Raw genomic sequence first — 27,791 nt, forward strand, 5'->3', positions numbered from 1 at the left:
ACAAAATTAGAAACAGTGTTTTTCCTTAAAGATTAGATAAATTGTCCTTTAAAAAATATTTTTATTGATTTCAGAGAGGAAGGGAGAGGGAGAGAGAGAGATGGAAATATTGATGATGAGAGAGAATGATTGATCAGCTGCCTCTTGCACAGCCCACACAGGGGATCAAGCCTGCAATCTGGGCATGTGCCCTTACTGGGAATCGAACCCTGGCCTCCTGGTTCATAGGTCTATGTATGCTCAACCACTGAGCCACACTGGCCAGGCTAAACTGTCTGACTTCCATGTCTTAAGTTTATATAATAAGTCATTCAAACTGTGGGTTATATTTGTAGTTTGTTTGCTCTATAGTAGTCTATCCTGTGACTATACCAGAATGTGTCCATTCTTCTGTTGATTGGCATTTGGTTAGTTTCTAGTTTTGAATTAAGATGAGTAGTGCTGCTGTGAACTTTCTTGTGTGTATCTTTTGATTGAAAGTATGTATTCATTTTTGTTGGTTATATATGTAGGAATGGACTTGCTGGGAATATGCAAGGGATCAGCTTTAATGTATATTTCCAGTTTTCCAAAATTATTATTTTATTTACACTCTCACCAGCAGTCTGAGAGAATTCTCTTTCCTCCATATTCTTGTGACCCACTTAATTCCTTAATCTTTTGAATTTAAACTTTTGATAGATATTATATACAGGATTTTTAAAAGTCTAAATCAATAAATGTATTTTAAATGGCATTTAAACTCAGCACAACTAGTGCCAAGGCTGTGCCTAACTTGAAAGAATTGATATTAACTACAGCTATTTTTAAGGTTGTGCATGTAGAGATATCTGATGACTGCCACCTGGTGGTCAAATATTATCGGACCATATTGATTTTAGCATTTCTAAAATCAGAATTCATCTTACAATGTGAAGAAAAGTACACATTAGAATTGATAAACTGGAATATGTTAAATGGTAATAAATATAAATATTGAGTAAAATAAAGCAGCAAAAGGGGGTACCTGGCAGGGGTGGGGTTGCTTGTTTTTCTATGGTAATGATAAAAAAGATATCGTTTGAGCAGACACCTGAACGAAGTGAGGGAACAAGCTATGTATCTACGTGGGGAAAAATGCACAGGTACATAGGTTCCAGGCCAAGAAACAGGAAAGTACAAAAGCAGGAGTGTACTTGAGGTTTTCAAGAAATGCCTAAGGAGTTAGTGTGGCTGAAGTGGGTGAGCGTGTGTGGCTTGAGATTTTGCAGCAAATATGACACAGAGGCAAGGGGATTGAGGACAGGGCAGCAGGGGAAATGACCCGGGGAAATAGGAGGAGGTAGCGAAAGGCTGGATCGAGTAAGAGTAAGATTTTAGAAGGGATCCAGTTACAGGCCACACAAAATTAGGGGCATCTGATAGACAAGGACCCCCTTTTTCTATTTTCTAATGTCCCAGCACATGCTCTATCTAGAGAAGGCCTATCAGTGTCTGTTGCATTGAGTAACAAGAACAATCCTTTGACAGGTTAGATTGTGGAGATGTGTCTGCAAGTTACGTCCGAGTGATGGTTTTTTCTCAGGTATCTATATATATAAAAGCCTAAGCGACCAGCCGGTAGCTATGAGGCACACTGACCACCAGGGGGCAGATGCTCAATGCAGGAGCTGCCAAGTGACAGCAACTTCGCAGAGTGCCGTCTTGCACTCCGGGACCCGTAGGGGGATGTCGGAGAGCTGGTTTAGCCTGATCCCCACAGGCCAGGCCGAGGGACCCCACCAGTGCATGAATCCGTGCACCAGACCTCTAGTATTTAGCATAAAATAATTACTGGTGAATGTGTAGTTCAACTTTAATGTCTCTAGCTTCAGCTCGCCATACCCTCCAAACCATTTGTTAACTTTTGGGAAAGTTAACAAAATCTCAGTGACAGTGAGATTTTGAAATTATATTATGGTACTAGAGGCCTGATGCACGAAATTCGTGCAAGAGTAGGCCTTCCTTCCCCCGGCTGCCAGTACCGGCTTCCCTATGGCACCCGGGACCCGGTCTTCCCTCGCATCATATTACGCTTTTATTATTATAGAAGATATCCTAGAGCACGTGCACTTTTGTGGAGGGGGATCTTACAGAGGTGAGGGAATGGCTGTCTCTTCATGTGGTGCAGTGTGAAGGCCGGGAAGGTCCTCCAACTCCTGCTCTTTAGCTTTAGGGCCTAAAATTACATCATGAGGAGATACCATAATTTGATTTGTAAGAGGTGGTATTTTCCCCAATATTTGGTCGTTTAAAAATTAGTTTTATTGCATTTTTTGAGATACAGCACATAAAGGGCACAAATAATAATAGCCTGATGATTTTTCAAAGAGATCAATGTAATCAGATCAATAAATAGAACATTATCAGCACCTCTTGTGTTCTCCCTCTAGTTACTTCTTCTTCCCAAAGAGAACTATTATCCTGACTTCTCACCATAGATTAGTTCTGTTAGTTTTTGAAAATATGGCATATATTCTTTTGCTTATATGTGTCGCACTTGTGAGATTCATCCATGTTGTTCTATGTTCATTAACCTTGAAACCTTTCAGTGGCCCCACATCTTATACCCAGTAAAGGACTGAGTCCTTGACAAGGCATAAAATATCTTTCAGTTTAGTCCCCTGTTTATCTCTCCAGCTCAGTGTCCGTCTCTCTTGTGTTGTGTGCACTAGCAGTTGTCTTAGTTTCCTGACCACACTCGCTATTTTACACCCCGAGCCTTGTTTATCTTGTTTCCTTTGCCTGCACTTCCTTATTTTAACCAGGTAAAATCCTACTTGTCCTTTAGTAAGCGGGTTTCATAGCCTCTGTGATATCTTTCCCCTGTTCCTTCTGTTAGAAATGCTCGTCAACGGTGTGGGAATGAGACAAACACTCAAAAGTGGATTGGCAAGGCAGACTTACTCCTGCACAGAAGAGTGCAGTTGCCATGATTTTCCTTTTGGGCTTTATTTCCTGATCTGGGTCTGCCCTGCCCCTCACTCTGACTCTGACTTGATTGGTCAGGGCTCGGAGCTCCGATTCACATTATTCACAATTGGCTAATTCAGAGGAAGGGGAGGGATAAGGCAGAGCCTAAGATGGCGGCCCCCTGAGAATCTTAAGTTCATATCAAAATGGCGGAACCTAAGATGGTGGCGAGCTCCTTTCTTTGATAGAAAAGATCCCTAGTTCACTCTCACACTTCAAAGTTTATTATTCCCTCCTGTGCTACTGTGTAACCTTTGCATCATTCTGTTATTGAACTTTTCATGAAATGATAGAATTACTTAAATAGAGTTTTGAAGCCAACATATTTGAGGTACTTTGAGGCATTGTTTATATTTTCTTAATAATTGTGTTTTAATTGTTGAATAAGTAAATAAATGAATTGTCATATAGAGATGTACTAATGAGAGATTAATACTATATGCTCCTTTTAATGACTGTCCTATCTAATAAAAGAGTAATATGCAAATTGACCATCACTCCAACACACAAAATGGCCACCACAGGATGGCCTGCAGGGGAGGACAGTTGTGGGCGATCAGGCCAGTAGGGGAGGGAAGTTAGGGGTGATCAGGCTGGCAGAGGAGGGCAGTTGGGGTGAACCAGGCCTGCAGGGGAGGGCAGTTGGTGGGGGGGACCAGGCCTGCAGGGGAGGGCAGTTGGGGGGGACCAGGCCAGCAGGGGAGGGCAGTTGGGGGAGACCAGGCCAGCAGGGGAGGGCAGTTGTGGGGGACCAGGCCAGCAGGGGAGGGCAGTTAGGGATGACCAGGCTGGCAGGGGAGGGCAGTTGGGGGGGACCCAGTCCAGCAGGGGAGGGCAGTTAGGGATGACCAGGCTGGCAGGGGAGGGCAGTTAGGGGCAATTGGGCTGGCAGGGGAGCAGTTTGGCATTGATCAGGCTGGCAGGGGAGTGGCTAGGGGGTGATCAGGCTGGCAGGCAGGTGAGCGGTTGGGAGCTAGCAGTCCTGGATTGTGAGAGGGATGTCTGACTGCCTGTTTAGTCCTGATCCCACCGGGCCTAAACGGGCAGTTGGACATCCCTCAAGGGGTCCCAGATTAGAGAGGGTGCAAGCTAGGCTGAGGGACACCCCCTCTCTGTGCACAAATTTCGTGCACCAGGCCTCTAGTAATAAATAAGAAGAGAAATTTAAAAATGCCATTATAACCCCTGTCCTGCTAATTGGAATGTCTTCTTGGTTCACTTAAGTATGCATTTTAATATATTTATGAGGTCTTGGTTTTTTACAAACAAAATGATCCCAACCTAATTGAAATAACTGGAAACAAGTTAGAGTCTTTCTCAGGCATGTTTTCATTTCCATCAACAGAATCCAACGTGGCGGAGTCTCGATTTTGGATTAATGCCCGACCGCCTTGATACCTCTGTGTCCTGTTTCGTGGTGAAGATATGGGGTGGGAAGGAGGCCGCCTACCAGCTGCTGATCGAGTGGAAAGTCTGCCTGGACGGGCTGAAGTACTTGGGTCAGCAGGTAATGTGGAGGCTGCAGTTCCAAGTGGTTGCCTTCTCTACATTAACCTTTTCAGCTTCCTGTTGATTTTTCTGATCCCACATTTAAAGTTTGTTTACTTAATTAGAGAAATTTGAATCTTGCCAAGTATGAACAATAACCTTTAATTCAAGAAATTTATGGAGAAGGACCCTAATCTGCTAATTTAAGGATTAAAAAAAACAACTACTGGTTGCTGCCCTCCACCCAGGCTCCGACTGGGGAGCAAATCCGCAACCTTTGGTGGATGGGATGACGCTCCATCCAACTGAGCCGGCGGCCAGGGCAAGGGATTTCTTCCTTTTTTTAGGAAAGAATATGCTTTCTCATAGCACAAGGCTTCTGTCTTATTGGATGTTCTCCCCCTAGAATCTGAAAATTAAGTTGAAAATAAGGAACATACTATTAAACACCTTCTTTTATGACCAGTAGAGCTGGGAATAAGAAGAGCTACTGCTGTTTACTGGGCACAGGGACAACAGATGTCTGGCTTACAATCCGCCCCCCGTTCCCGGGAGTGATGGGCATTGGCGGTCACAGCACTCGTCTCACCGAGCCCAGACGTTGCTCCATAATCTTTCTAACACGGTGCTCCAAGGCGTAACCAGCAACACGTTAGAACTGCATATGAAGTGAAACCTATTTGCCACCCCAGACATAGGTTATTATAATTAATGTTAATGGCAACTTGTGAAGGTTGATATTATTGCCCCAATTTTCCAGATGGGAAAATTCGTCCTCAGGGAGTTTAAGAAATTGCTCTAAGGTTTAAACCAGACCTGGCTTACTTAGCACTCATTTTCCTTGTGCTATAGCACACTTACATGCACGTCGTCATGGTCGTCACCCACTTTGCCTTGGGGTGAATGCCATTTCTATTTTGTGATACCTATGGGACTACTGTTAAAGGTAACCCTAAAACATTAGTCATATCTACAAACATCCCTGATGTTTCTTTTTAAAAAAATTTATTTTTTATTGATTTCAGAGAGGAAGGGAGAGGGAGAGAAAAATAGAAACAACAATGATGAGAATGAGTCACTGATGGGCTGCCTCCTGCACGCCCCCCACTGGGCACCAAGTCCGCAGGCCAGGCCTGTGCCCCGACTGGGAGGGAACTGAGCAGTGACCTCCTGGTTCATAGGTTGACGCTCAACCACTGAGCCACGCCAGCTGGGCATCCTGATGTTTCTTAATATTTTATTTACCATATACTCTGTGGTGTGTGTTTCTTTTAAAGAAACAATTTAATTCTACATGTTCAGATTAGAGAAATGTCTGTCCTTGTTTGACTTACCATACTTTATTTATTTTGTGTCCTGTGGTGATCGGAACAGTGCATGTGACAGATATTTCCTTACCTGCTGCAGATTCTAACTGGCTGCAAATCCTTAATATTCTTTATTTTTGTATTTTTTCCCCTCTATTTTAGGGCTGGTCTTAATCATAAATGGTAAGATAATGAATTTTGGTTGGGCCTCTCTCCTCTCAGTACCAGAAACTTGTTGCAATGATGCTGGCCTGCCAGGCCTGCCTGCCCCGAAGCGCACACCCTGCCTGTCTCCCCACAGGCTGTGTTGTTGACTCGTTGTGGTTAGACTGATGCTAAGCACTTGTTTATTTTTCTTCTGAAAGTATGTTCATTTTGTGGAGGACGGTGTTTCCTTTTTTTTGTCTTTTTGTTATTCCTCACCTGAGGATATTTTTCCATTGATTTTTTAGGGAGAGGGAAGGACAGAGAGAAACATTGATGTGAGAGACACACATCAATTGGTTGCCTCCTGCACAAGCCCAACCAGGGCCCAGGCCGAGGAGGAGCCTGCAATCGAGGAACATGCCCTTGACTGGAATTGAACCGGGACTCTTTGGTCCGCAAACCAACGCTCTATCCACTGAGCCAAACTGGCTAGAGCAAGGATGATGATGCTTAACATTAGAGTTGCAGGGCTATAGGCCACAGAGTTGGAATTTATGTAGAATTGTTATTTATTTCACAAATGTTTGACAGAATTCTTTAGTGAGGTCATCTGGGTGGTAAGATTTCTTTTTTAAAAAATTTTTTATTTATAGATTTTAGAGAGAGAGGAAGGGAGAGATAGATAGAAAGAGAGATGTTGGGATTGATTTGTTGTTCCACTTATTTATACTTTCATTGGTTGATTATTGTATTGTTGTATGTGCTCTGACTGGAGATTGAACCCACAACCTTGGCTTATTGGGACAATGCTCTAACCTACTGAGCTACCTGGCCAGGGCCCAGGTGTTAAGATTTCTTTGTGGGGAAGTGGGGAAGTATGACTTTAATTTCTTTATTAAGTGAGAGGCTATTCAGGTTATCTGTGTCTTCTTAAGTAAGCTTTGATAGGTTCCAAAGAATTTGTTGATTTCACCTATATTGCTATAAAAATTTCTACAGTGTTCTTATATCCATTTTATGTACGTAGGCTATAATGATTCTTTCTTCTTTTATTCTTGCTGTTGGTAATTTCTGTCTTCTCTTAGGATCATTCTGACTAGAGATTTACCAATTTTATTATTTTTTTCAAAAAATATTTTGTCTCATTGAATATCTTTATTGTTATTATTTTCAGTTCCACTGATTTCTGCTTTTATCAAGTAACTAAATCTATTTCCATGTTTCACAATTGGATACTTTATGCTATTATGAGCAGTTTTTATCTTAATTCTTAAATTTTAAAGTTTTAACCTTCCTACCTTTCAGGTGAAGGTTAATTTGTGGTGGCATTAACTAAAAATCAAATCAGTTGCATTTGAAAGCGAATGGTATGCAAACAATAATTACACAGACATTTAAAGACTTTAGGGATTAGGGATTATTTTTAAACACTCTTTGAAAGTAGGAAATATTCATCTTTTATTTTTTTTTCTAGGGCTTCATGTTTTTAAGGTGCTCTTATAGACTAACTGGATTGTGTTTTCTTTAAGATAAGAGAATACATGCTATCAGCTTCTGAATCCCTGTACTTCAAGAATAGTCTCTCCATAACAACCTCAAGAAGTGTTTGTGGAAAATACATGTGAATGATGGTGCCCATGATCTCATGTGATGGTTTGTGAGGCTTTTGACTAAAGCAGGGAGCCTTGGTTGATTACCTGGTCCAATGATAGCGATTTGTTTTCTACTGGCTGGTTGGATAGAGCCAGCCTGTTTTTCAGCACTGAAGTATCCTGTTGTAACTGTTATTCTCCAGTCATATTAAAACTTGATTGGAATGTGAAGAACTAATAGTATGTTTTCCTCCCCTCTTAGATTCATGCCCGCAACCAAAATGAAATAATATTTGGGCTGAATGATGGCTACTATGGTGCTCCATATGAACATAAGGTAAGAGCTTTTCCTAGTGCTAGGAGCTTTGTTTAGTGTGGGTGTGCCTTGGTTTATAAGGAAAAACGCTCTGTGTAAACAGAACCATGTTTTAAGTATTGTAAATTTGTTGTTTAGTGTGGCTTAGGAGAAATGCCTTTAAAATGAAACCTTATTTTATAACCACCCCTATTCATCTTTTCTAAATCTAGATTATCTTCATTTTCCTCCAAGGAAATGGAACTGCTTTTTCTTATTCTATATAATTCTTTGGGGATTAAGAAAGAACAGTGAATTTTGATTAAATGTAGTAACAATTTTGTTAAATGTTTCAGATATCTTTTACAACTTTCAATACATCTAAAAAACTATATGTCAAGTTATATTATAGCCAATGTTATCTCTATTTCTAAAGACAATTAGAGAAAGGAAAGGGAAGAGAATCCATATTTACTAAGTACATACTATCTTTTTCCCTTACATGGAAACCCTTTCTCTGGAGACCCTGCCTAATATATCTTTGATCTTTGTCTTGCTCCTGCCTTTTGAAATACGTTTTTATTGATTTCAGAGAGGAATGGAGAGGGAGAGAGAGATAGAAACATCAATGATGAGAGAGAATCATTGATTGGCTGCCTCCTGCACACCCCACACTGGGGATCGAGCCTGCAACCTGGGCACATGCCCTGACCGGGAATTGAACCATTATCTCTTGATTCTTAGGTCGATGCTCAACCACTGAATCACCCTGGCCAGGCTGTATGCCAGTTATTAAACTAGGTACTGAAAGGGAAAAGCAACACAGTCTTTCCCTCCTGTTGTGGAGAAAAACCCGGTTCTTTCCTACTGTGTTTCTCTTCCCCTCGTGTCTCCTTTACTATTCCCACTTCACTTTTGACACTTCTGGTCACCAATTGTACGGAGGTTTTTCCCTAAACCAGCAACTTATTCTCTGTGACACCAGCTGGATGTCCTGCAATTGAACTCAATTCTCACACTATCTACCACACGTTAAGGGCTCAGTCCCACAAGACTGCCCTTGCCTACCCCCACTTCAGATGCCAGTTACAATACCAGGTTGTCACCTGTGCTTCTGACCAACCAGCTATAGATCCAAGATTCCAAGACCCCCTCCTTGGGTTTGATTAATTTGCTAGAGTGGCTCTAGCAAATTAATCAAGCATAGAAACACATTTATTACTTTATTAAAGGATTTCATAAAGGAAACAGAGCAACAGCCAATGGAAGAGATGCATAGGGCGAGGTCTGGGAGGCCCTGAACGCAGAGCTTCTGTCCCTGTGGAGCTTGGGCACGTTGCCATCCCAGTGTGTATGTGTTGGCCAACTTGAACTCTGTACTTTTGGGCATTAAGGAGGCTTCATCATGTAGGCATGATGGATCATTAATTCCATTTTCAACCCTTCTTCCTTCTCAAGAGAATGGGGCGGGGGGCAGGGCTGAAAATTCCAAGCTTCTAATCATGGCTTGGTCCTTCAAGGAAACAGAGCAACAGCCGGATGGAAGTGACCAGCCCTCATCCAGGAGCCTCTTATTGTTGCCTCATTAGAACAAAAGATACTCCTTTCACCTGTGTTTGGAGGCCAAATATTAGAACAAAAGATGCTTTTTAGGCTCTTATCACTTAGGGGAATTACAAGGATTTCAGGAGCTCAGTGCCAAGAACTGGAGTCAGAGACCAATATATATACTAATATATATTATTATCAGATGGGTACTGTGAGGTACAAAAGTATTAGACACATATTCACATTCTTTTAGTTAAGGAGATAAAACTGCATGTTTTAGTTGAGATAAAACTGCATCTATTCCAGAGAGCACTAGTTTACAAATAGGTTTAGTTTGAAAAATTATTTTGATATCAATTATTTGTGTCTTACAGATAATGCAGGTGAAACACAGCAGAACCTTAAATCCGTTGAAAAGACCTTAGGAATAGGTGCTCTTTCAAATGTTTGGGGACTATAAGAGGAACATTGCTGTAACTTGAAGTTGGGGTGGGTGGTGGTTGATAAATAGTTAGGTGGCCAGTTGAGATGTTTTCTAGATGGATTTAACTGCTAGGCTGGCAATTGGGGGGACAGGGTGGAATGAGAGGCTGTTGGGCCAGCTTTTTATCTAATAAGCTGTACCTTTCAGATCCAAGTTCAGGAGTTTTGGCTTTAATATAGACATGTAAGGTTATCTTTGCCTGAATTTCCTTTTGGCAAAGACTCTTCTTTTTAGGCAGATGCTGACAACTACCTAGTGATTAAGGATAGGGTTTTGGAGACAGATTGATTTGTTTAATTTCAGGCACTACTGTTGCTCACCTATGAGGGTGATCTTGGACAAATTGAGACACGTCTGTGTTTGTGTCCTCATCTACAAATGGAGATAAATTCTACCTCATCATAAGTTGTTTTTGAGGATTAAAGATGATAATGTATATTATAAGCCTGGCACATGAATGGAGTTCAGTAATAAATGGAAATTGCTATTCACTAGGCACTAAACCTTTTGATAAGAGGGAGTGGCTACATTTCTAATGCTTATCATTCTCTCAACATTGTGTCCCTTTCACAGTGCCTGGCCTGCAGTGGGTGCTCAATAAAAAATTGTTAATGAATACAGGTGGCTTGCTGTATTTAAGACTACCATAAAAATAATTTTGAGATTAAAAATCTTGAGGGGATGCTATCTCTCTCTCTCACCCTACTGTACCTCCAGCCCAAACTTTTGGAGTTTTATTGTTATGTAACTTATACTGTCATAATAACTAAATATTGGGTTATTGACAATACAAAAAGAGATTGGTAAGAATTCTTTCCTCAGACTAAAAAATATAACAGCAATGTCTTAAGCGTCCAGTAGATGGCAGTGCTTTCTCATTTTAATAAAGGAGTAGAATCCAAGCTAAAAGGATCAAATCTTTTTGGAATGAAGTTTAGGAGATTGAAATAGCAATTTGGTGATTAATTTCACAAATACAGCCATATAACTTGATTATCTCAAGTGAATAGTCAAGCTGAGATTGAAGGTTTAGAGACAGAAGCAAGTTTCATAGTCTGAGAGCCTGGACAAATGAAAAGTTCATTATTTTAAATTTGTGATACTTTAGAAAATTAGGAAACCTGAATCCCAGTTTTGTTCTGGTACTGACTGTGTTCCTTGAGCAAATCAATTAACTTCTCTTAGCTTTAGGTTCCTCATCTAAAAAAAAAAAACCAACAAAAAAAAAACTATCAATGCTGGGGGAATATTAGAATTATCCAGCTCAACACCCTTATTTCATGGATGAAGAAACTGAGGCTCAGGAAGTCTCATGAGCTCTTGAACCTGACATGGCAAATACGTTTTATGCTATAGAGTATAACTTGGCCATAACTATAATAATATCATATACATGTAATATAGAATAGAATAAAATCACTACATATTTTCATAGCTCTTAACTTTAAGAATTTGCCTATAAATTATTTCACCCCATCCTATTTTTAGGATGTGAGGAAGGCAGAGCATCTATTAGCAGTTTTAGCAGTGTTAGTAGCAGGCATCTAATAGGTATAGCGTAAGTATTTGAGACTAAATGAATGGCCAAGATACCAGGACGAGTTAGTGGCAGAGCCAGGATCAGAACACCTCTCTATTTCTAGATAGGCACTTTCTTCATTATTCATGCCACTTGTGTCAAAGTGATGGATAGATGATGTTATCATTTCATTTCTTTTTGAGGTTTCTTCCATCTTTTAACTTGATTAATGGTGATTGTGATTACTTGAGATATCATCTTTAACTTATAGAAACTCAGTTATTAGTATTTTCGTTTTCAGGATAAAGATGCTGAAACCTAGAAAAGTTAAGAGATTTCCATTTAGTTAACTTTATGGGACTGCGAAAATAAAAAAATGGCTATTTCCTCTTGCTAGTCAAATTAATGGATGCTAACTTGTTTCCAAAGCACGTTCCACGCAGTACACAAGCAGAACATTCAGAAACAGGGATTAAGTGTCCCAAGCAGCCCATGCTTTAACAACAGAGAAAGAACTATGGTATAATTTCTGTACAGGTCTCAAGCAAAAGTTGGAAAATCATAAAAATAGCTCATTCCTACACATATCCTCTTCAGTTTTCTTTGTAGCCACCCCCTCTCCTATTACAAAATGCAAGGAACAAAGACTGGACAAATCCTCAGGGGCAGTTTCCAAAAAGTTGCCAGTTCGATTCCCTGACTGCTTTGTTATAAAACATCTAGGTAATTATGAGCTCAGTTTACATCCAGGGTAAAACTTTGTTTCTGAATGATCTGAGCTGGTGTGATATCCTAGTTGCAGTATTACACCAGGTAGGCATAGAGCTTTTGGAAACTACTATTGCTAGTTTTCATTTGCTGAGTGCCTACTTTATATCAGATACTATACCAGCTACTTCACGTGTTTTTATTTAATCTGTGTGACAACTCTACAAGGTAGTTATATCATTGTTTCATAGGTAAAGTACCCTAGAAGAGAACATTAAGTTACTGACCCAAGATTACATAGCTAGAAAGATCTGACTTATTCAAAGACCTTTTCTCTCAACCACTATGCTACATGGCATCTCTACATTTCTTCCCAGTTCATATAGCATGTCACAGTACCAAGTCTCTATCTTTACATTTAACCAGAGATATCCACTCTGTGCATTATGAGAATAAAATGAGAGAATACACGGGAATGTGCTTTGAGTGATATAAATTGTACAGGCTTTGGGTATTTATTATTATAGACTGGGCATGCAATTCCCATGAGGCCATCAACGCACTGAAGTCCACATAAGTTCCAGGTATTAGTCACTATATTTGGCTTCCCTCTGAGAATGCCCCCCACCCCCTTTCTCTTGGATCAAATTAACTTCTGACAGATGTTTGGAAAATCATCTTATCCTGTAATTCATATTTATAAATCCCGCTGCTGCAGTGTGGTCCCCACTCTCTTTCTTCATTGAAGCCAGAGAACAATCTGGGAAAATGCCATGTTTCCTGTTATGAATTTGGAGGCTCTTGTCTTCTTAGCACAATTTTTGAGCTTTTCAGAATTTTAATACTGGAAAATTCAAAGACAAGCATGGTTCTTCGTATAGATATTTTAGATTCTTGAAAAGTAAGTAGAAACAGCTTGACTTGTCCTCACTAGGGAATTCAGAGAGTTTAGATTTTTATTTAGTTTAAAATTTTGAAAACTAGTTCTTATTATTCTTCCTTAGATTTGTGGTGAGGGCATTCTTGACCATTTCCCCCCTCTGACAGTTTCAGTTTAAACTGTTCTACAAAGCTGGGAATCCATTTCTTTCATTAAAAAACTTTCCACTAATGCTAGTTTAACATGATGTCACTATTGCCTTCTCTTCCTCTCTCACTTGTCTCTTCTCTCACAGTTGTAGTCATTTGTGTGTACATCTTTCTTCCTGTTAGGGCATTAGCTCATGTAGGACTGAGGTTCTGTCTCATTTTTATAATCCTAGGATTTAGTTAGTAAATAGACTTTACTTAGTAAATATTTTTCCATGAATTGCTGAAGTCTACTAGAATCACATGGTTGCTATCTCTATTCTAAAATATACTTTTCACTTAAGGTATGGCTACTTTAGCAGGGTCACTTTTAATCCTCATGCCAGAGAGTGGCATTGAGGACAATCAGTCCACTTCAGACTTGTAGTGTGTGACTACGATTGTGATAATTTTTTGAGGGTTGTTTGAAACACTGAAGTATGAACAAGAATCTATTTATCCCTGTTGATTTTAACTAAAATAAAAGAAATAATAAAAATAAATAAATAAAGAGCTCTGGCCGGTGTGGCTCAGTTGGTTGGGCATTGTCCAGTGCACCAAAAAGTTGCCAGTTCGATTCCCAGTCAGGGCACATGCCTGAGTTGTGAGCTCGATCCCCGGTAGGGGGCATGCAGAAGGCCATATTCTCTTTCCCTTTCCCTTCTTCTCTATCTCAAAACCAATTAAAAATATTTAAAAATAAATAAAAAGAATTGATTTTAGTTTCAGGATCTGTATACCTTTGCTTAATAACACTATTCTTATTCTCATTGCTTCTCACTGCTTTGAGGGAGAGGAAAACATTCTCTGTCGTCTCAAACCTTAGACCAAATCTAGGGGAATACACATTTTCAGCTCCAGTTCAGTGTCTAAGAAGAGGTCTTGCCTCCCTCCTTAATAGCTCAGCATCTGGGCTTCGTCAGAGTTCAGAGGCAGGGGGTGTCCAAGGCTAGGAGGTGCTTGACAGAGGTACTTGCACAATTTTTCTCAGTTTTAACTTGGCTGACACTTAAAAGTATATTAGTGTCCAAATAAACATATACACATAGGAACACAGGCTGTCTGTTGATTCATCAGGTAGCTATTTTAGGAGTAGTTGTATAAATAAATATTAAATATTTTTTTAAGTACATGCATTGCATCTGAAAATGTGTTCAAGTAGTAGAATGAGCCATTTTTTTTTCTTGCCCATTATAATTTCTTATTCTACTTAAGTAAGTGGAAGGACTATTTGCAAAGTTTACGTACAGTTTTAAGAATAACATAGAACACTGACAGACAGGCCTGCTAGGGAAAGCTTTCGGTGGAGCCCTTAAATTACTGTCCTTAGGCTTCTACCTGGGCCTTTTGTCTTCACATTTACATATTGCATCTGGATGATTCAGACTCCTCCCAAATCTACGTCTCCAGTCTGTATTTCTATATATCCAGACTTGTGTCAAATTGCTTGGATGTTTCAGAGTCACAACACTCTATAGGTCCCAAACTGAGCTCAGTTCCCCTCCCCCTTTCAAAATAACCCTCCTGTGTGTTCCTTAGTTCAGTGAATGGTACTGCTCTCCATCCACTTTCTCAGGTGAGAACAAGGAGTCATGTTGGACCCCGTCCTCTTTTTGAAAATCACTTCTTTGAATCACTACGGATGGTGCCTACTAAATCTCCTTCTTTCCTAGTTCTTGACTTTATAGCCAGATTTATCTTGCTAAAAATGCTGGTCATGTCCCTTCTTTATGCAGATCATTTCAGAGTAATTAATGAATGGCTTATAAGGTCTTGCTGTGATCTGGTTCCTGATTTCTAAGTACTCCACGATATCACTTTCTTATGCTAAAATTTACCCGTCTCAGTTTTAGCTTAGATTCCATTTCCATAGAATGTTTTTCTGTAAATACCCCCTAAATCCAGTCTGTACCTTCCTCTTATTCCCCATAGCACCTTGCATTTCATTTTCCTTATGACTGACCCTTTTTTCTGTTATATTCTGATTGTCCATTTGCTCATCTCTCTTTCTTATTAGAATGTAAACTGTGTAAGGGGAGGGACAGTGTCTCTCTTCGTCGCTAATTTGTCCCTAGTGCTTGGTACTGTGCCTGGCATAGAGTAATAATTTAATAGCTATTTGATGAACGAGTGGATGAAGCTTCTGTAGCAGCAGATCATTAAAAATTCTATTGGGATGTACTACTTGCTCATCATCAATTATGTAGCTTGTTACTCAAAATTCAAGTTCTCTTTTTAAAAGTAGTTTTGACTCTTTCTGCATAGATACCTGTCATTCGTAAGTTATTATAGTTTAAATGGTACTCTTTATTTTTCTCTCCAGATTTGCTTTCCCTTCCAATTTTCTACATCTTTATAACTATTTTCTCATTTATCCAGGCCTCAAATCTTGTAGTTAGGTTTGATTGATTTCTTTTATCCACTCGATTAAGTCATTAGACTCTTTTGAGTCCTTCTTTGAAATAACTTATATCCATGGCTACTTTTCCATCTCCATTGCCATAATCCAAGCTCAGACCGGCATCCCTAGAGGCCTGATTACTGCATTAGTTTCCTGGCGGGCCTATGGACTCTAGTCTCTATGTATCCACTCTGTCTTATTCACCGCTGCCTAATCAATCTTCCTAAAGCACACTCTCATTTTGGTTGTATAGAGCAACTTTTCGTATGCTAGATGTGTACCAATCTTTGACCCGATTTCCGTCTCTCCATTAGCCTAAATTCAGCTAGTGTAGATTTGGTTCTGTCTCTGCTTTTATCTTTACTTCCTCTCTCTCTCTTTTTTCATAGTTTGAGTTCTCATTACCTCTAGTAAGTGGATTTTTAGAAAGCTTCCTAAGTGGTATTTGGACATTCTGCCTCCTCCAGTTTATTATATTTGTCATTACCAGAGTAACCTTCCTTAAATGTAGGTCTGATTATTAGCTGACACTGTTGGAAACCTTTCATGAGCCCTTATTGACCAGAGTTGTCTTGGCTTTTTAGTATGACACACACGGCTCTCTGTGCCCTCATCCTCCCGACTTAATTATTCAGCCATACCTCCCAGTGTTTCCCTCTTCAGGATTCCCAGTCATTTTCATACCATGAAGTTGAACAAATTGGACCACTATTTATTGCTCGAATGTAGCTTGTATTTCCCATTGTCATGCTTTGGCCAAATGTGTTCAGTCTGTATGGGACTTTCCTTCACTGCCATTCAGCTTTTTAATACTTCTTAATCTATCCCAAATACTGCTATTGGTTGTGATCTTTGATGTTCCTGCTTCTACTTGATGGAATCTTGACCACATCAGAATTCCCGTAGCTTTTCTTTTTAACCTTTCTTTTGGCACCTTTACATTTTTTCCTTCACTTGCAAACTTAACTGGGTTGTATACTTTTATAAGGATGGTAGCAATTGCCTGACACCTTCTATGTATTAGGTGTTTAGTAAACACTGAAATGAATAAGTGTATGTATAATACTATTTGCTTTATAATCAGTTATCCTGTCATCTGGATTACTTGAGTACAATTTTTATAGTTTTAATAAAGTTAAGGACAGTCTTAGGACTGCTGTAGCAGCTAAAATGCACAGTAACACATTTAAAAGGTGACTCATTCAGTGATCTAATACAGGGGTAAGCAAACTATAGTCCACATGTTTTTGTGTGTCCAGCAGGCTAAGAATGGTTTTTACATTTGTAATGAATTTGAAGGAGAAAACGAAGAATATGTGAGAGATGATATGTGTTTGGCAAAGCCTAACGTATTTACTATCTGGCTATTGAGTGGGAAAGTTTGTTGACTGCTGATCTAGAAACACACCTGATCATCTGCCTAGAATTGCTCCTGCTCATGGGATATGTGAAAATATCTGCTTCCTTGAACAGTTTAATAGATATTCACCCAGACCTTCTTAGAAAACAAATGGGCAGGCCTGGCTTCAGAAGAATTTTGAGTGACATGTAAATCTCTGGGCTCTCTGGCACTTAGCAGTATCTCACACAGATAACCAGATACAAACGAGCCATTTCTTTCCATTATACCCCTTCATCAGAGGTCTGTCGGGATTGCACATCTGGTGAAGTTAGATGTCATTCAGAACAAGGCTCTTAGTGTATTTCAAGAATGATAATTGCTAAGTGGTGGCTGAAGCAGAAGGGTTTAATAATGTCCTTAAGTTGCCTTAAATGTACATGGACCCCGAATTTTAGAACTGGAAAAGGTCTTAGAGATCGAGTGTAGCATGGTCATTAAGAACATGGGCTGTGGAGCCAGACTGCATGGCTCTTCTACTTAATCCTCTCTGTGGCTCAGTTTCCTCACCTTTAAAGTGGGGATAATAATAGTATCTGTTTCACAGGGTTGTGTGACAATTAAATATGTTAACCTTTAGCATATTAACGTTTATTAAAATTAACATGGAAAACAACACTGCCTGGCATACTGTAAATGCTCACAAATGCTTTCCTTGTGTCTGTTGCTTTCTTTTTTTAATGATTGTTTTTAGTAGCAGTAATCTCATCTTATTTTAGAGTTAAAGAAACTGAGGCCTGGAGGAGTTAAATGTTTTTCTTCATGTCCACGACAGGCAGAGTGGGTTAAAACCTTTCATTTGAATGCTCTTTCCCTGCTATAGCGTATTGCTTTTAGTTGTGTGTTAGTAGTGTGGATGATTTTTTTTAAATTTATTTTTTTTAATTTATTTTTTTATTTAGTGGATGATTTTTTAATAGGAAAAATGTTTGGCAGCTTTTTGCATAAAATAAGAAAAGATAAATGGAATTAATCATTTCTCCCAAGAATTTTCAACCTACTTCTAATGTCTTTTATTATTTTAGATTTTATAGCTAATTTATAGGACTGTCTTTCTTATTTTTGTTCTCTTTCTCATTTGCTCTCATGATATGTAGATTACTTCTTAGCCATCTCTTATTTTTTGAGAGAAAATTCACATAACATAAAATTAACCATTTTAAAGTCTACAATTTAGTTGCATTGGTATTTTCATAATGTTGTGTAGCCACCACCTCTATCAAGTTGCATAACATTTTCATCACCCCAAAAGAAAATCCCATATCCATTAGACATTCACTCTACATTTTGCCCTCCCCATTCCCCTGGCAAACACCAGTCTACTTCTGACTCTCTGGATTTATGTATTCTGAATATTTCATATAAATGGAATCATGCAATATATATAACCTTCTGTGTTTGGGTGCTTTCACTTAGCAGAATGTTTTTGAGGTGCATCCACATGTAACGTGTCAATACTTCTTTCTTTTTATGGCTGAGAAATATCCCATTGTATGAATATGCCAGATTTTGTTTATCTATATCTGTTGATGAATGTTTAGCTATTTCTATCTTTTGGCTATTGTGAATAGGGCAGCTATGAACATTTGTGTACAAATATTTGTTTAAGTACCTGTTTTCAATTCTTTTGGACAAATACCTGGACTGGCATTCCTGAGTCAGATGGTAATTCTGTTTAACTTTTTGAAGAATTGCCAAACTTTTTTTCCTCAGAGGCTGACCATTTTACATCCCTAGCAGCAATGTATGAGGATTCTAATTTCTCTACATCCTTGCCAACAGTTTTTTTTTTCCAGTCTTAAAATTCTATCTATCATCTATCTATATATCCATCAATCCATCAATCCTAGCGGGTATAAAAATCTCATTGTATGTTTTAAAAAAATGTTATTTTATAGATATTTTTAGAGAGGAAGGGAGAGAGAGAAACATTGATGTGAGAGAAACATCAATCAGCTGCCTCCTGCACACAACCCAGGCATGTACCCTGATTGGGAATCGAATCTGTGACCACTTGGTGCTTGGGATGATGCTCAACCAACTGAGCTACACAGGCTAGGGCTCTCATTGTAGTTTTGAGTTGCATTTCCCTAATGAAATTGAACATCTTTTCATGTGCTTATTTGCTATTTGTGTAACTTTTTTTTTGGAGAAATGTCTTTAAGTCCTTTGCCTATTTTCAATTGGATTTTGTAGCTAATTTATGGGACTCTTTCTTACTTTTGTTCTCTTTCTCATCATGTTTGTCTTATTATTGTTGAGTTGTCAGAGTTTTTTATAAATTCTGGATATTAGACCTTCATCAAATATATTATTTGAAAAATTTTCTCCCATTTTGTAGGTTTTTTCACTTCCTTTATAGTGTTCTTTACACAAAAAGTTTAAAATTTTGATGTAGTTTAATTTATCTATTATTTCCTTGGTTGGTCATGCTTTTGATGTTATATCTAAGAATCCATGGGCAAATCCCAGGTTATATAGATGTACCCCTGTGTTTTCTTCTAATAGTTTCATGTTCTTAGCTCTTACAATTAGACTTTGATAAATTTTGGGGGTAATTTTTGTACATGGTATTAAGGATGGACCCAACTTCATTCTTTTGCATGTGGCTACTCAGTTGTTTCAGCATCATTTGTTGTAAACACTGTTCTTTCCCCATTGAATAGTCTTGGCACCTTTGTTGAAAATCAATTGAATATAGGTGTATGAGTTAACTTATGGGTTCTCAGTTCTATTCCATTATCTATATATCTATCCTTATGTCAGTACTACACTTGTCATTACTGTTACTTTGTAGTAAGTTTTGAAATTGGTAAGCATGAGTCCTCCAATTGGTGTATATTATATTGATTGATTTTCATTTATTGAACCACCCTTACTTACATACCTTGAATAAATCCCACTTGTTCCTGGCATACAGTCCTTTTAAGAAATTATTTTTAATTGTGGTAAAATATACAGAATGTAATATTTATCACCTTAACCATTTTAAGTGTAAAGTTTAGTGGTATTAAGTAAGTTCACATTGTTGTGCAACCATTGGCACCATCCATCTCTAGAACTCTTTTCATCTTGTAAAACTGAAACACTCTACTCATTAAGCACTAAGTCCCCATCTTCCCCTTCCCCAAGTGTCCTAGCACTCACTCTACTGTTTATATGAATTTGACTACACTAGGTACCTTATGTAAGTGGAATCATACAGTATCTGTTCTTTTGTCACTGGCTTCTTATATGTAACACTAGGGGCCCAGTGCACAAATTCGTGCATGTTGAAAGGAATCACGAGGCTACGGTGGGCACAGGGGCGGGTCTCCGCCCATCCTCCGCACTCCTACCCGGCCTCTCCCAATGAGGCCCCGGTCCCCTGTCTGCTGGCAGCCCCACTCCGGCTGCTGCCACTCCCATGCGCTGATGGCACTGGCCCTGCTTGCACCCACTGATGGTGTGAAGCGATTGGGGCCAGCACCAGCAGCGAGTGCGAGAAGGGCCGGCGCTGTCAGCGAGTGCGAGTGGTGGCTTTGGTACTGGAGCAGGGGGAGGTGGAGACGCCCTCAGGGGTGATGGGGGAAGCAGCCGCCGTTTGCACCCTTGCTGAGCGATCAGGACCAGTGCCGGGCGGCTGCAGCAGGTGTGAGCGGTGGCTTCGGCGCTGGCTGCGGGTGTGAGCACTGGGCAGGACCACAGTGCGCAGGAGCAAAGAATTTTCAATAACCACCAGAGGCTCGTCCCAAAGATAGAGACTGGCACCCCGCCTTGGTCTGGCACCCCCGTACACCTGCTGTACCATCCCACCGCGGCCAGTGCCTGCCATGTTCTGCGCTCACCCCCTGGTGATCAGCGCATGTCATAGTGACTGGTTCGGTTGTTCCACTGTTTGGACTATTTGCATATTAGCCTTTTATTATATAGGACTAGAAGCCCGATGCATGAAGATTCATGCCAGAATGGGCCTTCCTTTCTCTGGCTGCAGGCACCGCCTTCGCTGTGGCCAGAGCCACCTTTCCCCTTTGCCTTTCTGCTTCATCCCAGAGCCGCCTTTCTGCATTCCTAGGCTGCTCAGAGGCCCCCGGCAGCTCCGTGCCCGCGTATGCAAATTAACCCGCCATGTTTGTTGGGTTAATTTGCATACTCCTGATTGGCTGGTGGGTGTCGTGAAGGTACGGTCAATTAGCGTGTTACTCTTTTATTAGGTAGATAATGTCCATATTATAGCACATGTTAGACTTTCCTTCCTTTATACGGCTAAGTAATATTCTATTGTATGAGTATATATACATTTTGTTTGTTGATTCATCTGTTAATGGACCTTGGGTTGCTTCTACCCCTTGACTGTTGTGAATAATGCTATTATTGAACATGGATGTAAAAAATATCTCTTTGAGTCTTGAATTGCTGGACCAAATGGCATACACCTTTTTAAATATTCTACTGGATTAATTTTGCTAATATTTTGTTGAAGATTCTTACATTTGTATACATAAGGGATATTGGTCTATAATTTTCTTGTGATATTATTATTTGGCTTTATCAGAGTAATTCTTGTCTCATAAAACGAGTTAAGAAGTATTTCTTCCTCTTCCATTTTTGAGCAGACTTTGAGAAGGAGTAGTGTTATTATTTTTAAAAAATGATTGATAGAATTCACCAATTCATGTGGTTCTGGACTTTTCTTTCCTGGGATTTTTATGATTACTAATTCAACCTTTTCACTTGTATTCTGACTTTGTTAAATTAACATTTGTTAAGTGGTGCATAGGGGGCCAGGTGGTGAGCTATGATTTCACCACAGATCATAAGAGAAACTGAAATAGAGAAATTTATTACTCACAGGTTCTAGAGAAGTTTATTACTCACCTGTTCTGTTACTTACAGGACGTGCCTCAAAGAGCCACATAGGGAAGTCAAGGCAGGAGACAGAGGCAGCACCTTGGTACATGCCTTTTTTAGGGTCCATGGGTGGAGTGCTTTGGGCTTTCTGGGCTAGGGCTGAGCTGGTCAATTCAAACCAAAAGAGCAGGGTTTTGGTAGTCTCCATGGTTGGTGTTTTTTGTTTTTTGTTTAAATTAAATTAACTTTTTTTCTTTATTGATTAAGGTATTACATATGTGTCCTTATCCCCTCATTGCCCCCCATACTCCCACTCATGCCCTCACCTCCATGGGGTTTTTTATCTAGTGGGTGCATAAGGCATACAGGTGCTGGTAGCAGAGGAGACTGCTTGATCACAAGTCAGATCAGGAACTTACATTTGCTTCTGACTCTGTGAGCTGCCTTCCAGGGTGTGCGCTTCCCTGAGGGGCTAGTGTCAGTTTAAGGTCCCTGCGGGCTGCTTGCTCAAGTAAAATGGATGCCAAGGCAGCAATACCATGGAGTAGCTTAGCTTAACTTTTAGGTGATTTGTAGGTCTTTTCAGACTTTCTGTTTTTTCTTGAGTTATTTTTGTGTTTCGAGTTGTTTCCATTTATCTAGGTTATCTGATTTGTTGGCATGCAGTTGTTCATAGTGTTCTTCTATAATACTTTTTATTTCTGTAAGGTTGGTGATAATGTTCTCATTTTCACTCTGATTTTAGTGATTTGAGTCTTCTCTCTTTTTTTCTTGCTCAGTCTAGCTTAAGGTTAGTCAGTTCTGTTGATCTTTTCAAAGAACTAACGTTTGGTTTTGTTGATTTTTGTTTGTTTGTTGTTTTTGTATTTTCTATTTCATGGATCTCTGCCCTAATTTTTATTATTTACTTCTTGCATGTTTTGGGTTTGGTTTATTCTTTTTCTAGTTCCTTAAGGTAGAAGATTAGGTTATTGATTTGAGCTCTATTTTTTTTTTAGATGTAGATGTTTGCAGCTATAAATTACACTCAGAGCCATACCGGCCAGGCTCCATTCTTTAATTTTCAACCTATTTCTGTTTTTGGTTCTAAAGTGCATCCCTTGTAGATATCTTATAGTGGGTTGCTTAAAAATATATTTTCTGCCATCCTCTGCCTTTTATTTATTTATTTATTTTATATATTTTATTGATTTTTTACAGAGAGGAAGAGAGAGGGATAGAGAGTTAGAAACATCGATGAGAGAGAAACATCGATCAGCTGCCTCTTGCACACCCCCTACTGGGGATGTGCCCGCAACCAAGGTACATGCCCTTGACCGGAATCGAACCTGGGACCCTTGAGTCCGCAGGCCGACGCTCTATCGACTGAGCCAAACCGGTTTCGGCCATCCTCTGCCTTTTAATCCACTTACACTTAATGTAATTACAGATATGGAAGTTCTGCCATTTTTCTATTTGTTTTCTTATATCATTTTTGTTCCTTATTTCCTTCATTACTACCTTTTTTGGTGTTATCTACTTTCTCATGTAACATTTTGATTCTTTCTCATTTATTTTACTATGTATCTATGGAAATGTTGGTTTCTGATATTCGTAATTGGAACTTTGGAATGCCTTTTCCCCCATACAAGCATTACATGCAATGACTAGGTATACTTGAAATATTATTGTTAATATTCTTCTTCAGTCACATATGTAAAAAAGACTTCTGGGGCTTCTCTGCGAAATTCACTGCAAAATGTGAAACATTATTTCTGTGGAAAAATATTAGAGGAAATTTATTTTGAGTTCACTTGCTTAAAATGTTAAACTTTAGTTATACGGAAGTTGTAATTTTGAATCTCTTAACAATTTGAATTATAATGTTAAAAAGACAAACATGATTAATTGTGCACATATTGTTCCACTATGATTAATTTGTTAATTAATATCTTTTAGGGTTATTCAAATGCTCAGAAGAATATTCTTCTTCAAGTGGATCAGAACTGTGTTCGCAATTCTTATGATGTCTTCTCTTTGCTGCGGTAAGAAACTTCGTAGAGTCCTCCTGCATTTTCTAAAGAATCTTCCTCATTTTGAGTCTGTGACATTTCAGGGTGAGGAAATGTATGGGAGGTTTAGAAGCCGCTATTCAGGCTTGGCATTTTTTAGTGAGAGCTTCATAAATTTTGTAGCTACAGTGATTTAAGTGTATCTCCTTCACAAAACCTTTGGAAAGTCATTTCCTTTCTTTGGACAGTGGGAGAGAGTGATTGGAAGCCAGTGATCTTAAGACAGGGGCATGGGCTATTTCTAGTCTTTGGCACTAGAAAGAGCAGCAAGCAGAAGTACAAAATTTAGACTTATCAGAATTTTAACAACTACAGCATTACTAGAAAAGCCCTCCTATAGCCCCAGACACGGCTTAGAGTTTTGACCTGCTGTTCATCTTTTAAAAGAATCATGTTTGGCAGGGCAAAGCAGCTTTGCACGAATCTCATGTTCAGAGGCTTAACTGCTGGAGCTCTGTATTTTTATAATGTCTGGGCTTAATTTTGAAAGATTTTAAAATTTGTTTTTAATTTTCAGTGTGGTAGATCCTCGAGGACATTTTCCTAAGAGGCAGGTTACCAAAATAAATGCAATTCAAAATAAAGTTCACAGTGACACTCAACCTGTGTTCGCCCTCCTCAGACAGATGGTTCATTGAAATTTGATTTTGGAAGTATTTTTCTAATGTTTACATAACACATAATAAATTTCAGACCATTAGACATCCTTTATATATCTACTAGAGGAAGAGACCAGAAGGATTATTGGACTCTTGTCCCATTGGATGATTATTTATTTTATAAACATTATGAAATGGGCCTCTCCTTTGCAAATCTTGAATTTTATTATCCATGATGATAGAGAGTTTGGTCACATGGACTGTATAAATTGCTCTTAAGAGACAATGATTTCAACTAAAGTAACCACACACATTTGATGACTTTTGATTCTCATCTGAGAAGTACTTTCACTTTGAATTCTTAGGCTATGTAACAGAATGAATAGGATTTAGTAATCAGATAGTAGAGAAAGCAGGAGGTGTCAAAATATATAGCTCATCTTTTTGAGCCTATTCAGTTTGGGACTACATTAAGTTTAAGTATTGGAAAGAAGACTGTACAGAAGTAATTTGAAATGTGAGTAAGCCACTAATATTTCTTGACCTGTTTTCTTAAGTAAAATGAGAGTATAGATATTATTTTAAAGATATTTTCCAAGTATGAGATTCTGTGAGCTTATTAGAGAAATCAGTATATTAAAAGAGAAAGGAAGACAAAGTCAGTGAGAAGGAGAGGATTTGGGAAAGGCAGCATCATAGAAACTAAGAGAATAAGATTCCAGGAGCATCAAAAGCTTCATGATACAGAACAGTGGGAACTGACCAGAGTGACAGTAGCATCTCGGGAAGCAGCACAGCGGAATAGAGAATGCTTCCCTCAACCTGACCCTGACTTTCGTTATCCTTGATTTACCCAATTCATTTAACCTCTGTGATTCTTTAGAAGTTGGAAGCAGTGAAGTTAAAAATTTGTGTCATTTACAAGCATTTTCACATTTATGATCTCATTCTCTTAGAAACTTTTTATGTTCACACATCAGTGTAGAAGCTGAAGTCAAGAGGTGTTAAATGATTTATTTACCCGAGGGCACACAGCAAGTAAGAGCCAGGCTGGAGGTTGGTATGAAGGTTTTCTGACAAGCATGTTTTGTAGATCCTTTTCTAAGTCTCACCTTCGTAGGCTGGTGGTTATGAGGTGAACATTGGTAGTTGCTCAGTTAGTTAACACTGATCTTGCAATGATATGTCTCTTGTGGGTTTCATTTCTAGGGTATCTTTCAGATTCCTCAGGTGTGTTAGCAGTTTGAATTGTCTTATTAACAGTGGCCCTGTCTTTACCATTTTGTTAAGTCATTTATACTGTAGCTGGTAGCACATTCCCAGTAAAATGCAGCTTTCTCTGAAAATTCTCTCAAGACATTAGAAAAAAAGTAACCATCATCTCTGCTCAATCAAAAGTGCTTGGAAAACAATTTTGTGTCCATCAGTTTTGTTCATAGTTTGCCCTCTTTAACTCAGGCAACATTGTTCCTGGATGAGAATAATTTAAAAATATATCTTTTCTTTTCCTGGTGCTTTCTTGGTTTGTGAAATTGTTACTTCTTGATCTCTAATTTTATGTGAAAACACAAACTCAGAATTTTTTAATATCACTTTTACCCCCACAAGATTCTCAGTGTCTTTTGGAGTTAGGATTAGAATTCCTGGTTCTGTTTTTCGAGACCATATTCTAATTAATAACTTTCACTGTGTTGTTATGTGTGACTGTCTCAGGAAAGTAGGAAATCTTGACTAAGGCAAGGATTTGGAAGCACCAAGGACCAGGGCTTAAAACTCCTTCAGATGGATGTGATGTACCATTTTTTAGGAAAACAATAACCTGAGATTTTACTCAGATTTTTTCACCTATAGTGAAGAATTTAGGCTAATTTTAGTTGTCAAAATAATAGAAAACTTTTTCTAAATTTACCTTTAGTGTGTGTGATGGTAATTAAATTTTTGCTTCTTTAACCCTTGGAAATCCCTGGATTAAGGGTTAGTTTTCATGTAAGCAGACATTTAATTAAGAGCCACTTGATCTTCACCACAAGGTGTCGATGTTGCTCTTTAACCGGCATTTGAAGTTTATTTTACAATGCTGAGGTGAGAAAAATAGGGTTAAAAATTAAAAATAGGGCATTTATTTTTAGGAGTTAACTTTTTTTTCTATTATTCCTTCTAGGTTAAGGGGTTTCTAGAAGTATTAAATAGCTTTTTCCTTTTGGTTCTGTTAATATTTTTTTCTCTTTTAGGGAGTTATTGAAAGATGATAAAGAGAGGAGGAATGACATGGTCAGATGTGCAATGTAGAATTCTGACTATGGTAACAGTGCGGAATAGACCTGAGGGGAGAGACTGATAGGAAGGAGGTATCGTAATCCGACCTGTTCTCTGTGATTGAAAGATTATTTTTGATGTTTAAAAACTCGTTTTTTTTTTGTTTCTTGCACATGTCCTCAAAAAGGTAGTTTTATTGAAGGGAGATATGTAAGCATAATTCTGGCTTTCTTCTACTATAGTTTTTATTTTTTTCCCCTTCCCCTTTTGACTTGTCCTATATTAGGCAGTTTTAATAAGTGGAAGTACGGTGTGGAAATCATGGGCCCTCCACTGAGATTCCAGTTGTAAAACTGCCATATGCTCATAACTGGATGCAAGACTTTGGGCAAGTTCCTTTGGTATGTTGCAAACTACTCTTGTAAAATAGGGATAGGATTTGTCTCAGAGGAATATTATGAGAATTAAATAAGGTAAAATGCTGGAAAGATCCTACTATAGTTACTGGCATATAGTAGACATTTAATAAATAAAAGTTTTCACTTTCTCCTTTACTTCCCCATCTTAGAATTATCATTCTTCTTTATGCCAGTGTTCTTTTTTTATGTCATCACTGGCTTTTCCAATATTTAGCACAATTTTCCTTTCTTGCCCTTCTAATGTCTACCACCTGTGCTACTAATCCTAAACAGTCACGATAAAAAGTGTTTAGCATGTGTATGTCTTTTTCTCCTTAATGACACTGAAAACTTCATAAAGGACAGGATCATTTCACATGGTTATATTTCTTCTCTCTGTCTTATCCAGTTCTCGGTTTTGTTGGCATTCCCTGGATCCTGTTGTAATCCCAGAGGCCTACTTCCTGTGGGTCCTAGGACTCTTTTGCATTGCTTTCATGATGTATGAGAACCTCAACCCTAACATGGGAAGAGCTACACTCATTGGCTTAGTTTTCCTTTCCTTTTCCCTGGTTTGCTAGTGATATTATCACTATTTCAGGTACCTCAAGTGAACACACCCCTCTTTGTTCTCACCTCTGTTTTCCTGGACTATTTTCTGACCTCCTAACTAATCTCCCTATGACCATTTTTTTTCCATGCAATTAATA

General features: G+C 38.8%; 1 protein-coding gene across 1 annotated transcript in view; it reads left to right on the forward strand.

The window, feature by feature from the left end:
- The window catches only part of UVRAG (UV radiation resistance associated), a 271,885-nt gene that overhangs the window by 39,485 nt on the left and 204,609 nt on the right, over nt 1-27,791 (forward strand). The window contains exons 4-6 of the mRNA XM_079787935.1: nt 4,337-4,498; nt 7,788-7,862; nt 23,716-23,801. Of these exons, the coding sequence (XP_079644061.1) occupies nt 4,337-4,498; nt 7,788-7,862; nt 23,716-23,801 (323 nt within the window). The remainder of the gene's footprint in view (nt 1-4,336; nt 4,499-7,787; nt 7,863-23,715; nt 23,802-27,791) is intronic.

This window comes from Cnephaeus nilssonii (assembly GCF_951640355.1).
Source record: "Cnephaeus nilssonii genome assembly, chromosome: 13".
Classification (NCBI taxonomy): Eukaryota; Metazoa; Chordata; class Mammalia; order Chiroptera; family Vespertilionidae; genus Cnephaeus; species Cnephaeus nilssonii.